Source organism: Ursus arctos, unplaced genomic scaffold, assembly GCF_023065955.2.
Source record: "Ursus arctos isolate Adak ecotype North America unplaced genomic scaffold, UrsArc2.0 scaffold_34, whole genome shotgun sequence".
Taxonomy (NCBI): domain Eukaryota; kingdom Metazoa; phylum Chordata; class Mammalia; order Carnivora; family Ursidae; genus Ursus; species Ursus arctos.
Genome location: NW_026623030.1, coordinates 12,577,590 through 12,589,797, shown reverse-complemented (window position 1 = coordinate 12,589,797; position 12,208 = coordinate 12,577,590). Strand labels below are relative to the sequence as shown.

The 12,208-nt window shown below is 45.4% G+C and overlaps 2 protein-coding genes across 9 annotated transcripts in view; one reads left to right on the top strand and one right to left on the bottom strand.

Moving 5' to 3' along the window:
- SFI1 (SFI1 centrin binding protein) overlaps nucleotides 1-2,432 on the bottom strand; it is an 89,900-nt gene extending 87,468 nt beyond the window's left edge. The window contains 1 exon segment of the mRNA XM_057305897.1: nucleotides 419-2,432. The gene's annotated coding sequence lies outside the window, so the exon portion shown is untranslated.
- A 2,693-nt stretch (nucleotides 2,433-5,125) lies between these two features.
- The window catches only part of EIF4ENIF1 (eukaryotic translation initiation factor 4E nuclear import factor 1), a 43,845-nt gene continuing 36,762 nt past the window's right edge, over nucleotides 5,126-12,208 (top strand). For 2 of the 8 annotated variants that reach the window (XM_048221412.2, XM_026484872.4), the window contains exons 1-2: nucleotides 5,415-5,529; nucleotides 6,165-6,287. In XM_048221412.2, coding sequence (XP_048077369.1) covers nucleotides 6,192-6,287 — 96 coding nt within the window. In that variant the 5' untranslated portion in view covers nucleotides 5,415-5,529; nucleotides 6,165-6,191. The other 6 variants (XM_048221414.2, XM_026484871.4, XM_044379033.3 and 3 more) reach the window with 6 other exon arrangements.

The window sequence follows — 12,208 nt, the reverse complement described above, 5'->3', positions numbered from 1 at the left end:
CATACCTGACAAGCCGAACACTGTCTCGCGCCTCGGGAAGTCCCAGCAGTAGTGGGCGGACGCGGCCCGCGCTCCCTCTACCCGCCGGGCCCACATCCGCCTCACGGCTTCCCGCCGTCTCTGGAGTCTCGCGCCGGCCCCGCCCCCGTCTCCACGGCGACGCGGCGTGCGTGCGAGACGCCCCTCCGCCCGCCTCAGGAGTTCGCGCAGCCTCAGTCCGATAGGTGACACGCCTCCCTCTGGCCGCCAAGAGGCACCTGAAAAGCTGAGTTTGCTCCAAAGTGCGCGGATGAACGCACCGTCTGGGGAACCTCAAGGGGGGGCTCTCTGCCTCCTTGGCCCACTCGCTCCTCTCAGAGCTCAGCTTCTTACACCCACTCTTAGAGTAGTTGTTTCGAATCGGACTTCCGAGCTATACCTCGCGCGGCAAGGACTAGGGATGAGGTTCCCATCTGGGGGCCCACGCGGATGACGGTCCTCCTTCCCCCCGCTACTTCCAGGCTCCCGCGTGAGCCTCTCTGGCTCTTAGTTCTCCATGGTTCCCAGCGAGTGCAAGCCAGCCCCTAAGGAATAGGGCGCGCGCATGCGTGGACCAGGGAGGTTGTCAAACTAAAGGGCGGCGGAAGTTGTTCTGCCGCCTCCGAATTTAAATTATCCCAGGCTGGGATCTTCTCTGAACCCTTCCTTTAAAAATGTAGTTAACAAGCACTAATTGTTAGTAAATAGTTGTTAAATTTTTTTAAAACTCTGATCATCTTTTTAAAATAGGAGTAAGGGAAGATAGGTGGGGCACTTTTATCTGCTTTTCTCCTGTGTTTTGTAAAACATTTGAAAGCACATGAGATATCTGGTGGAGAGCAAAGGTTAGCATTATGTACTTAAATGCTTGAAAGATTTTATATTACAAATATCAGGTAAAATAATTTGAGTGTTCCGGGATTAAAATCACACAGGTAGTTTGCATTTTTGCTCTATTTTCTACATATGCTAATTTTTGTAAAAACAAACGGGTTTTTAAAAGGAGAAGTTCCACTTTAGCAGGACACAGGAACCAAACTTTTAGGGATGACTACTTTAGTGAGTTTCAAAGTCCTAATTAACGCTAATATTTACTAACTGTAAAATTAGTCTTTCTTATAAGTACTTTATGCTTTCTAGATGATTTGCTGATGCCTTATTCCTGTCATGTACCTTTACTACCGTCAACTTTGACTAATTTCGGAAGGAATAAAAGGCATTTTCATTTGAGTTACAATGTAAATAATTACTCCTGTCAGGAAAGATTAGAACATAAATCAGTATAGAGTAACAACAGCTAGTGCAGTAGCACTTACATGATTTCAGTTGTCTCTGCTGTTAAGTACTTCCCATAAGTAAAATTAAACCTGTAAAGCACCGGAAAGGGTAGAGGCTCAGCAAAGAATTTGTTGTGTGGTCTTCTAAAAGTCCTTTAAATTCTTTATAGCCCTTAACCTAACATGACGCCACACACCTGTGAAACCATTGAACTCTTTTCTCAGAACCGGGGATTACCCTTAGAGCAAGACAAACTGAACACTAAAAAAGCCCATTTAGAGAGACACTGACAACCTGAGGTGTAATCCCAACTTGCTGAGATGAGGCTGCTCTCAAAATTACTAGGTTTCTGCTATTTTCATTTGCTTCTCTACTGCTCTTGGACTGCTAATTTCCCCAAATGACTTAACTTTTGAGTCCCCTTATGCCACGATTTGAACCAACAATTGAAGCTAAACTAAGATCTTACAAATATTTAGTAAAGAACAAGAGTAAATATTTTTTCTTATTCTCAGAGGCTTCTCATACTGATATTTGAAAATTAACTGCAAAAAGGGGCATTTAGAATTCAAATGATTTTTTTTTTAAAGATTTTATATATTTGACAGAGCACAAGCAGGGGGAGAAGCAGGCTCCCCACTGAACAGGGAGCCCGAAGTGGGGCTCGATCCCATCAACCTGAGCTGAAGGCAGATGCTTAACAACTGAGCCACCCAGGTGCCCCACAAATTATCATTCTTACCAAGAATATTCAAAAGCTACAATGAAACAAGGACTTGCAAGCATCTAGGTTTTGCATGACACAGGTGAAAGACATTCACAGATACCTTCCCTCAATAAATTATTACCTTTATTCCCAGGTACTAATTTGCATCTCCTTTCACAAGGACAAATTGAGTCTCTGAGAGATAAGAAGTGAGTTAAGACCAAGGTTCTACAAGATACTAAAGGAGAACTCCGTGGATAAGTGCATCCCAACTAGGATAAACCAGAGGGCCCAAGAAATTAGCTCCAGGCTAGGCCTCTATCATGGTAGCTACAATGCCTTGAGCAGATTTTATGTGTATCTGTGGTCATTTAAAAGTATGTCCACAAATTTGTTAACACTTCTATATAAAAGTAGTCAAGTCCCCTCCCTTTATTGACTTCTTTTTTTTTTTTTTTTTTTTTTTAAAGATTTTATTTATTTATTCAACAGAGATAGAGACAGCCAGGGAGAGAGGGAACACAAGCAGGGGGAGTGGGAGAGGAAGAAGCAGGCTCACAGCGGAGGAGCCTGATGTGGGGCTCGATCCCATAACCCCGGGATCACGCCCTGAGCCGAAGGCAGACGCTTAACCGCTGTGCCACCCAGGCGCCCCCCTTTATTGACTTCTAACAGAATATGGCATGTGGCAGAACACTGAGTGACTCTGAAGCTAGGTTAGAAAAGACAATTCAGCAACTAGGTGCCCGCAGAATGCCGCCATGTGGTAAGAAAAGCTCAGGCCACAGAGGGTGTGTGTATACACGTTCCAGCCCAAAGCTCCAGGAGTCCCAGTGGACAGCCACCATCAAGCACCAAATGTTTGAGTAAACGAGCCATTAAATGATCCTAGCCCCAAGCCTCCCACCCATCTGAATGGAGCAGAAACCAGGTGTCCCAGCTAGAAGTGGCCTAAACTGCAGATTTGGGTGCAAAATACTGAGTTAAGCCACTGAGTTTTGGGGTGGTTTTTTACACAGCAATAGATGACCAGAACAACGTTCTTAATATCTCTAATTTCCATTAAAACCCTGAGAAGTAGGTACTGATACCCCTTCTTGACAGAGCAAACAGATTCAAAAAAATGAAAAGACTGGCTTAGGTTTCACACCAAGCAGCAGAACCAAGATACAGAGAGCTTCAAAGAATGGGCCTTCTTCATTATTCCTGATAGCAAAAGGATTATACCATTATCCTCAACCTTAGGAAGAACCTGGATTCCCAAAGCATCTTGATTTCTAAAATAATAAGACAAGCACTGTTTGATTACCTACAACTGAATAGCCTTAAAAAAAAACAAAAAACAGGGGAGCCTGGGTGGCTCAGTCGTTAAGCGTCTGCCTTCGGCTCAGGGCATCATCCCAGAGTCCTGGGATCAAGCCCCACATCAGGCTCCTCCACTAGGGGCCTGCTTCTTCCTCTCCCACTCTCCCCTGCTTGTGTTCCCTCTCTCGCTGGCTGTCTCTCTCTGTCAAATAAATAAATAAAATCTTTAAAAAAAAAAGAAGCAACCAAATCTTTATTTAAAAAAAAAAAAACACAACACAGGAGCTTCATGGAGGTTGGATAAGGCTTTTTACCCACCTAATCCTTCTTAATCTTGACAACAGCCTCTGTGAATTGGGTTATCATCTTTCCAATTTTACTGATTAGAAAACCGAGGCTAAGAATAAAGAACTGGACTAATTTTCCCCAGCCTGTAGGGTGTGGCAGAGCTGGGATGCAAACTCGGGCCCAATTTGCAAACATTTTCCTCTGCGTCTTGCCTGCAAAGATAGTTAACACATTAAAGAACAAAAACAAAAACCATGCATTTTATTCAATATTACAGACGAAAAGAAGAATGTTTTCATAATTTTCGCTGTTGCCAAGACTCATAGGAAGGGAACTTAGCAACCACTCAATGCCCAGTCCCCTTATTTTACAAGTGAAGCTCAAAGAAAGCATGCCCCTTCAAAGAAATGTAGACTTCTCTACCCTTCAGCGAGAAAAACTGCGTTTCCCTCTACGCCCCTGTATCATTTTACACAAATCCCGGGCGGTCCCACGTGACAGAAACTGGGGCTGGGAATATTCCTGCAGACCGGGCTCACAGGTGATCTCCGTCAAACCTTTATTGATGGCTTCTTCCCAGCACGGCAATTACTCTCATTTCTCAGAGTAGGGAAATTGTGTTTGCATCGCTGGGCTCCCATTTGCTAGTCTCGCCACTGTGTACTATGCGCTTCACATCCGCCGTCTCATTTTCACCCAAACACATTCGCACTTCCCCTTCCCGTGCAGGCTCTGGAAAGATTCGGGTTATGGGCGGGGAAAAAAACCTTTCAATGAACCTGTCAGTCGCCTTTAGCTCAATCAAAAGCAATCGTGGCAAGTTTGTTAATGCAACAACACAGTCACATAAATTATAGACAGGAGCCATTTTAGAAAGGAGAAGAGAGAAAACTCAAAAGAAGTCAGGGCTTTGCCTAACATTACACCGCTAAAGAAAAACCTGAGATGCAAGCCCACAAAAGCCCCCAGGTTCGCCTCAGACTGCAACCCTCAAAGCCCCACGGTTCTCCGCCACCGCGAACCGTGCGAACGCAGCAGTCGACGCGCTCCCAAGTCGCACCAGGTCGGGAACCCCGGCCCACATCGCGGGTACCATCGACTTCCAGGGAGAGCTGCCAGGCGAGAACTGCCGACTCCAAGCATCGCCCGCCCCGTTCCGCCCCGCCCCGAAGCGCGCGTGGGAACGCAGCGTCCTCCCTAGGGCTGCCCGGGACGACCGCCTGGGCGCACCGGGAAAGGGTTCCGCCGCCGCCGCCCCAGCCCCCTCCCCGCCGCCGCCATCTCCTCCCTGCCTCCGCCTCGCCGCCACCGGGCGCACGCTGGGGCCGGCGCCCAGGGAGCGCGCCGCAATGTGTCTCTTTTCCGCCCGGCACCGCTGCGGCCACCTCACATCCGGGCGCGCAGTGGCGAAGGCGGTGCTGGGGCCCGGGTGCGTGGAGGGAGTTATTAAGGGGGAGGAGGACCTGGGAGGAGGGGCGGAGGGCTGGGCCGTGGTTACGGCGGCTGAAGAGAGACAGTCCGAACGGGTGGGGGGGGGCGAGAGCGAAGGCCGCGCGGAGAAGCCCTCGGACCGGCGCGGGCGGCGGGGAGGGGAGCGGCGACCGAGGCGAAGAGCCGCCGAGCGGCGGAGGCACCGAGTAAGGGCCCGGCGGCAGCGGGAGCCGGGGCGCCTCGCGCCAAGGGCCGCAGGGAGGGCAGGGGCGCGGGCGCGCTGCTCCTGGGGTCGCGTGCGTGAGCGCGAGCCCCGGGGTGCGCGCGGGGGGCGGGCAGGGGCGCGAGGCCAGCGGGGCGGCCGGCGGGCAGCAGGCGGGCGGGCTGGCGGGGCCCGAGCCGCCGGGCCGGGGCGGACGGCGGCGGGCCTGCGCCGGCTCCAGCACGGAGCGGCCGGGCCGGTGGATTCGGCCTCCCAGCTCCCTCCGGCCCGCCTCCCCTCCGTGAGTACAGTCCCCGCCCTTCCTCCGAAGGAGGCCGCTGGGCCGGGGCCTTCGCGAGAGGCCGGGGGTTGGGGTCGCGGCCCGGGAAAGCCGAGTTTCGGAGCTGGAGCCGGCGCTCGCCCCTTCCTTGCCACGGGCGCGCCTGACATGGCCACAGGTGCCGCCGGCCGGGTGAGGGGCGCTCGGGCCCCAGCCCCCGGCCCCTAGATAACAAGGGGCAGCTGGCGCCGTCCCTTGGCAAGTGACAGGCACTTTACCACAGTCCGACTTCCCGGATCCCCAACCAGTCTCCTACCTGCCCCCACTCGGGAAACTTCCCCACGACTGTCTGAACGGTCCTCATGGGTGGCAATGACTAATTTTGGTTTCTTTTTGTCCTAAAGCTTCTTAAAGGCTGTGCCCTCATTTGGGTTCCTTCCACTTAGGCTTTCCTTATCCTTTTGATTTTTAGAGCACTTTACCAGAAGAGATAAAGTACCAGTCATTCTATTTCTAAATGGGTTCTGGTTTTGTTGGGTGAGGCTTTGTTTTGTAAAGGTAGTTATTTTAACAGAGAAGAGTTTCAGTGTTTTAAACGGTCAAGACTTCTGAAAATGTATTGTTCCCCATGACAGTCTTGCTGATTTATCTTCCAGGTGCAAAGAATTGTAGACCAAGGAGCCATGGATAGGAGAAGTTTGGGTGAAACAGAAAATGGAGATGCTTTCCTTGACCTGAAGAAGCAACCGTCCTCCAAATCCCCCCATCGCTATACAAAAGTAAGCGTTGTTACCAATGAAATAGTGTTTCTTTATAGGTGGGGAGATTAGTAACATTGTGTAGGTATTTCATTAGTATTATCTAAAGCCAGAGTCTCATTCTGACTGTATAGACTAAATATTAACTAGATTTTTTTTTAAGATTTTATTTATTTATTTGATAGAGAGGGAGACAGCCAGCGAGAGAGGGAACACAAGCAGGGGGAGTGGGAGAGGAAGAAGCAGGCTCCTAGCAGAGGAGCCTGATGCGGGGCTCGATACCAGAATGCTGGGATCATGCCCTGAGCCGAAGGCAGACGCTTAACGACTGCGCCACCCAGGCGCCCCTAAATATTAACTAGATTTAATAAAGAATTGCTTTGAACTTTTTTCTGCAAGTGTGAATATGCAGTTTAACCTAGAATTTGCTTCTAATTAGCTTTCGGGTAGAGGAAATATTGGCCCATTTAGCATATGGATTTGTGGATCAGCCTATGTTGGCACACATGTTCTGTAACAATTGTGTGTAACTGGTGTGTTAGTGACTTATATGCTGTAGAGTAAGAATTCCAGTTCTGGTATACAAATCACTCAAGGTCCTGTACTTAAGCTGTTGCTTGTTGGCCTCTGGATGTTTCTGAAGGGGTTGACAGGACTCATTGAGGTGTGAATTCATTTCTCATTCCCTGAAATGTATTGGCAGAGTACAAAAAATGTGCTTGGGACTGTTGGTGGGAAGAGTCATGGTCTAGTTGGTCCCATATCTCTATTTTCTAAGTATGGACTCAATCAAGGGTTCTGATGTGGTTATTGTCCCTGACTTTCCAGAACACTGACTGATTAATATTTGGAGTCAGGCCTTATTTGTGTACTGGTGCCACTACTCATACCTACTTGATAAAGTATCTAGTGCTGTCAGAGGAATATTCATTTTTAGCATTAAAAAACTGATGGCATTTTATTCATTCAGATTTGGTCTTCACAAGTGTTTTTCTCAGACCTGAGAGTGCTTGAATAACATTTCACAACTTAAATTCATTACCTAAAATGTTGACAGGTGAATACCGAATGGAGAAAAGCTTATTAAATGAAGGGGAACTAATTTGAACTGCTTTCGTAAGCTTATGATTTCAATTCTCTTAGCACTTTTTGAATAAAAGTACTTGTATTCTACTTGTAGAGTCCACACAGAGGCTTCTGCATCACTTTCACACTGATCAGAGGGTCGCGTGTGTGTGTCATCTTTATGTATATCCATATTTAGGCTCAAGTCATTTTGGGGAAAGATACTAGTGATCTTAGGCTAGGACTTACGTGCGTCTAAAGATTAAGAAGCTCAGTATTGCCCATTTTTAATAGTTTCAGAATTCTATCAGACTTAGATAAATGTTCCTCAAAGAAATGATTAAGAAAAGCATTTTTTAGATTGATGACAGCGGAGCTTAGCTTTAATTGTCTTCTCTACCAAATTTAGTTGGAAATTGGTTTACTGTCCACTCCATTAGAGAAGATTTGTTAATGGCAATTTTAGGATCATGTTTAGGCAGTGTTTGGGTGGTGCTTTCATACATATGTGTTTCTCACACTCGAGTATGTGGTACTGAGGCAAACTAAGCCTTTCTCTTTGAAGAAAGCTTGAAACAATCCTGTGTTCTGAGAACTATAATAAATGGTCTGGTGCACAACTGGAATAATACTTGAGCCATCCTACTCCTTATCTCCATATTGAGATCAGACTATTGGCATAAATAAAGCATTTAGTAATGTTTCTGCTGCTTCAAGTTCATGGGCAAGAGAAGGAAATTGTCCTCAGTGATTTTACAAGTTACATGGTTTGTGAAAACTGATAAACGTAGGATGTTTACTACAAAATCAAAAAAACACGTTCTCCAGATGAGAGTGCTTCTTAAACTTTGACCTTAGTTTTTAGCATTCGTTTTAGGAGATAACATTAATAGTCTGTTCAGAATTCTAGGGTTTTTTCCATGAGGGTGGAGGAGTCCAGGAGTTTGGCCTAGTGCTTTATAGGGTAACAGCAGAGTCTCCTGTGTGTTATGGCATTCTTTAGTCCAGCTTCCTAAATGTTATCTGTTTGGGAATTACCCATGAACCCTCATAAAGTGTGAATTCTGGTTGTTAGGTCATGAGCGGCCTTCAAAATCTAGCTTTTTAATCTGCTTCCAGATGGTGCCCATACTGCTGGTCCACTGACCATACTTTGAGTAGCAAGGCTTTAGTCTTCTTTGGAGAACTTGATGTATGGTCTTGATGTTGTCAAGCAACTTGGATGCATAATTACTCCCTAGGGTTCGGTTGGTGTCCGTTGTTTTTCCATGAATGCCTTAGGAAGTCAAGTTAGAATCACATTAGATACTTTCAGGCCTACCCCTAGGCCTCAGTGATGATTAATTGGGATGGTTATCAGTGGATTTATCATATGCACCTGTTATCCTGAGAGTCTGAGCCCTTAATTTATAAGTCCACTCAGGTCCATTTTGCCAGGCCAGGTTCCTAAGACCAAAGACTGTTCCTGGTGGTACTTAAATGTGCTATTTATAAAGTGATTGAATGATGCTGAAGGACTTTTGGAGCTACAGAGTGGGATCTCACCTCAAAATCATGGATTAAAAGTGTTTTTAGACGGTGGTTCTCAAAGAGTAGTCCCTAAACTAGCATTTAGCACTGCCTGGTAACTAGTTAGAAATACAAAATCTCAGGTCGCACTTCAGTGGTGTTAAATCAGATATTAGGAGTAGGGTCCAGCCATCCACATGTATTAAGTCTTTCAGGGAACTCTGATTCAAATTTGAGGACCATTAGTTTAGAAAACAAGATGAAGTGGTCATGCTTATTAATGGAGAAAACTTTGGGACCCATCAGCTTACCTTGTTTTACCAGTTCTTGAGGTACAGTACCTACTATTAGTGATACCATTTACTGCTTCAAATAGAGTAGAAATGCTTTGGACTGTTCCGCTCTTCAGATCCATGTTTTTTCTTTGAGCGGACAGACTGAATTTAGAGTATACATAGTTGGTGCTGTTCTTCCTTTGCACCTGTATCTTGCCATTGATTCCTTATTAAGTGTTACCACCTGCCAGTTGAACAGGGTATAAAAGCAGGGAGCACACATAACATTCAGCTTGATACTGACCAGTGTTAATCATATACGGTAAATCTACCAGCTAAAAAGTAGGCATTGGATTATCTGAGCTTAATTTCATGTGTGCTCTTCATTGCCTTGATTAGTTATAAGTTGGCACCATTTTAGTCACCAGTGTCTATAGGGATTCAAAGGAGTTCACCCTAATTTGTAGCTGATGGGCAGTTAGTCACAGTGATGCAGCCATGTTTATGTCTTTGCTTTTTTTTTTTTTTTTTTTTAAGATTTTATTAGAGTGAGCATGAGTGGAGGAGAGGGGCAGAGGAAGAGGGAGAAGCAGATTCCCTCGACTGAGTGGGAATCCTGACATGGGGCTCGGTCCCAGGACCCTGAGATCATGACCTGAGCTGAAGGCAGACACTTCAGTCAGCTGAGCCACCCAGGCACCCTTATGTCTTTGCTTTAAAAACATGAAAAAAATAGACAAGCACCTGAAGTGGACTGATTTGAGTAACTCTCCTAGCCTTTTTGGAGACAATCAGTCCAGCCTCTGAGAAAAGAGGAAGAAGGATTTAAATCTTAGGTTGAAGTCAGTAGTCATATGGTCAAGTTTAACTATACAGAGATCTTGTTTGATCACTTTGTAGATATTTTCCAAAAACTGAGTTGAGAAGTAACCTCTAACAGGTGGATTTTCAGTGACCTGTTTTGCTACAAACTTCTTAAGCTAAAATAAAAATAAGGATGCCTTTTGGAAAGGCAGAATTATGGTATGAGGAATTATTATACAGTCTTAATGTTTCAGCTATTCAGAAAACCTAGCTAGCTGGAAGTTCTTAGAGGGGGTCAGCTGGCAAAACCATACATACTGTCTTCTGATTGCTCTTTCCTACCTGTTCCAGTTCTTGGAACAGTCATCTTGAAAAGTTGGGATTCAGGGCCATTACCCCCATGACTATCCTCTCCTATTTGCTCATGGTGAGAACTTCTAACTAGATAAGGAACTGGTCATTTTACAGTTGGAACCTTTAACATAGGAATTTGTGGGTAGGGCCTTTCATTCAGGAAGGGGTGCTATGAATGGAGGCTGGCTTAAGGGAAGCCTGCCCAAGGATGTGGCAGTTTGACTCAAGAGTTCCCAGTAGTCCACTGGGCAGGGACAAACCCAACACTGAGTGACAGCTGCTGGGAGGTGTCATGTACCTTCCCTTGTCCTCTCAAGAGAAGCAGTGAAGAGGGGAGGATAGGGGCATTGAGCCCCACTTCCTGGTTTAGGATCCCCTACTTTACCACTTAATTACCCTGTGTGGCCTTCATCCATATACTTAGCTTCTCTGATTCTCATCCTTTTCCTCAGTAAAATGTGGGTGGAATATAGTGTCTACTTCATAGGATTTTTGTGGGGAATAAATGAGAAAAATGCATGTCAAGTGCTTAGAAAAGTGACTGGCACACAGTAAGTGCCGAAAACTGTTTATGATGTAATAAGGGGCGCACTAAAAGATAATAGATCCAGCTTTAGACCAAGATGCTTATTTTTTAAATGTCACAGTAACCATTTCCATTTTAATATGAAACCAGAAAGTCCTGTTGAATATGTAATGCCACCACCCTGAAAATGATTTTAAGTTTCCTTCTAGTGTTTACCTGTTTAACGTTTTATATTTTTATCAGTTGTATAAACACATTTAAAAGCCAAGGTTTATTTTTATTGTTTTGGCCAGATCAACAGAGAAAACAAGACTTTTCTGGTTTTTCCCCCCATTCCCATTTCCTTAGTTTCAAATCTTTCAATAGAAGAAAGTCTTTGCATCAAATGAGCCACCATTCGATGCTTGGATGAATTCAGGTGCGAAGTCATGCTTAACAGCTCTGCAGGATCGTTCAAATCCTGACCTGCCTGTAAGAACTGTTCTAAATGATGCCTGCAGCAACAAACTTCCTAAGTGCGGGATGGTGGAATGTATCCCATGTACCCCCTATGTTGTTAGTTCACCGTTGCGTTGGCTATCATCTGTGGGTACCATTACCCCTGTTGTGATCTATTTTTAACAGCTTTCTAATCCTTTCAGAAAAGTCATCTGACTCGGCAGAATGAATATCTGGTCAGTCAGCAACCGTCTAAGAGCTTGATGACCAACCCCGGTGCTAGTGGGTATGTGGAGGGTGGGGACTGGGACAGGAGGTCAAAGGCGGATGACCCAACCCAAACACTGCTCCAGGGACATGTGCTTCTTTAGGAAGAGTCAGGCGCGCGCGCGCGCGCGCACACACACACACACACACACACACACACACACAGGTAAGGTACTGGGTCACTTCTAGAGTCTTTTGACCACTAACAAGTAAAACTCTGGGTGTTTTTGGTTTTGTTTTTTACAAAATATCTATGTTAATTTTTAAAAGTTGAGCTTTTTACTCTTATGAATTCAGCTTACAAAGGTAAAGACTATTTTCTTTTCGTCTTATGTAAGTGACTTGTGTGAAATTCTTTTATAATGTTAGAATGTCATCAGAATGCATAGCTGCTTCTGCATGGAATTTCTGCAACAAGAAACTGGATTTGGATTTTAACCACTGTTGTTTTGAGCTTATGTTCACATTCATTTGCTTTCTACTTCAATACTGATTCCTGAAAGTGGGTATCCATATTAGTAATTCCCAAATAGATTGTTTTGGGAGGCTTGACAAATTTTCTTTAAGGAAGGCTGCTAAAACTAAGAAAATGTGTTTATACTTTTTTTGGCTGTGTGGCTCTTGGGCAATTAGCAGCTTATTTCTTGCTTAGTGAGGTTTTAAAACCTGTGCAAAAAATAAGGTTTCAGATATTAACTCTTCTT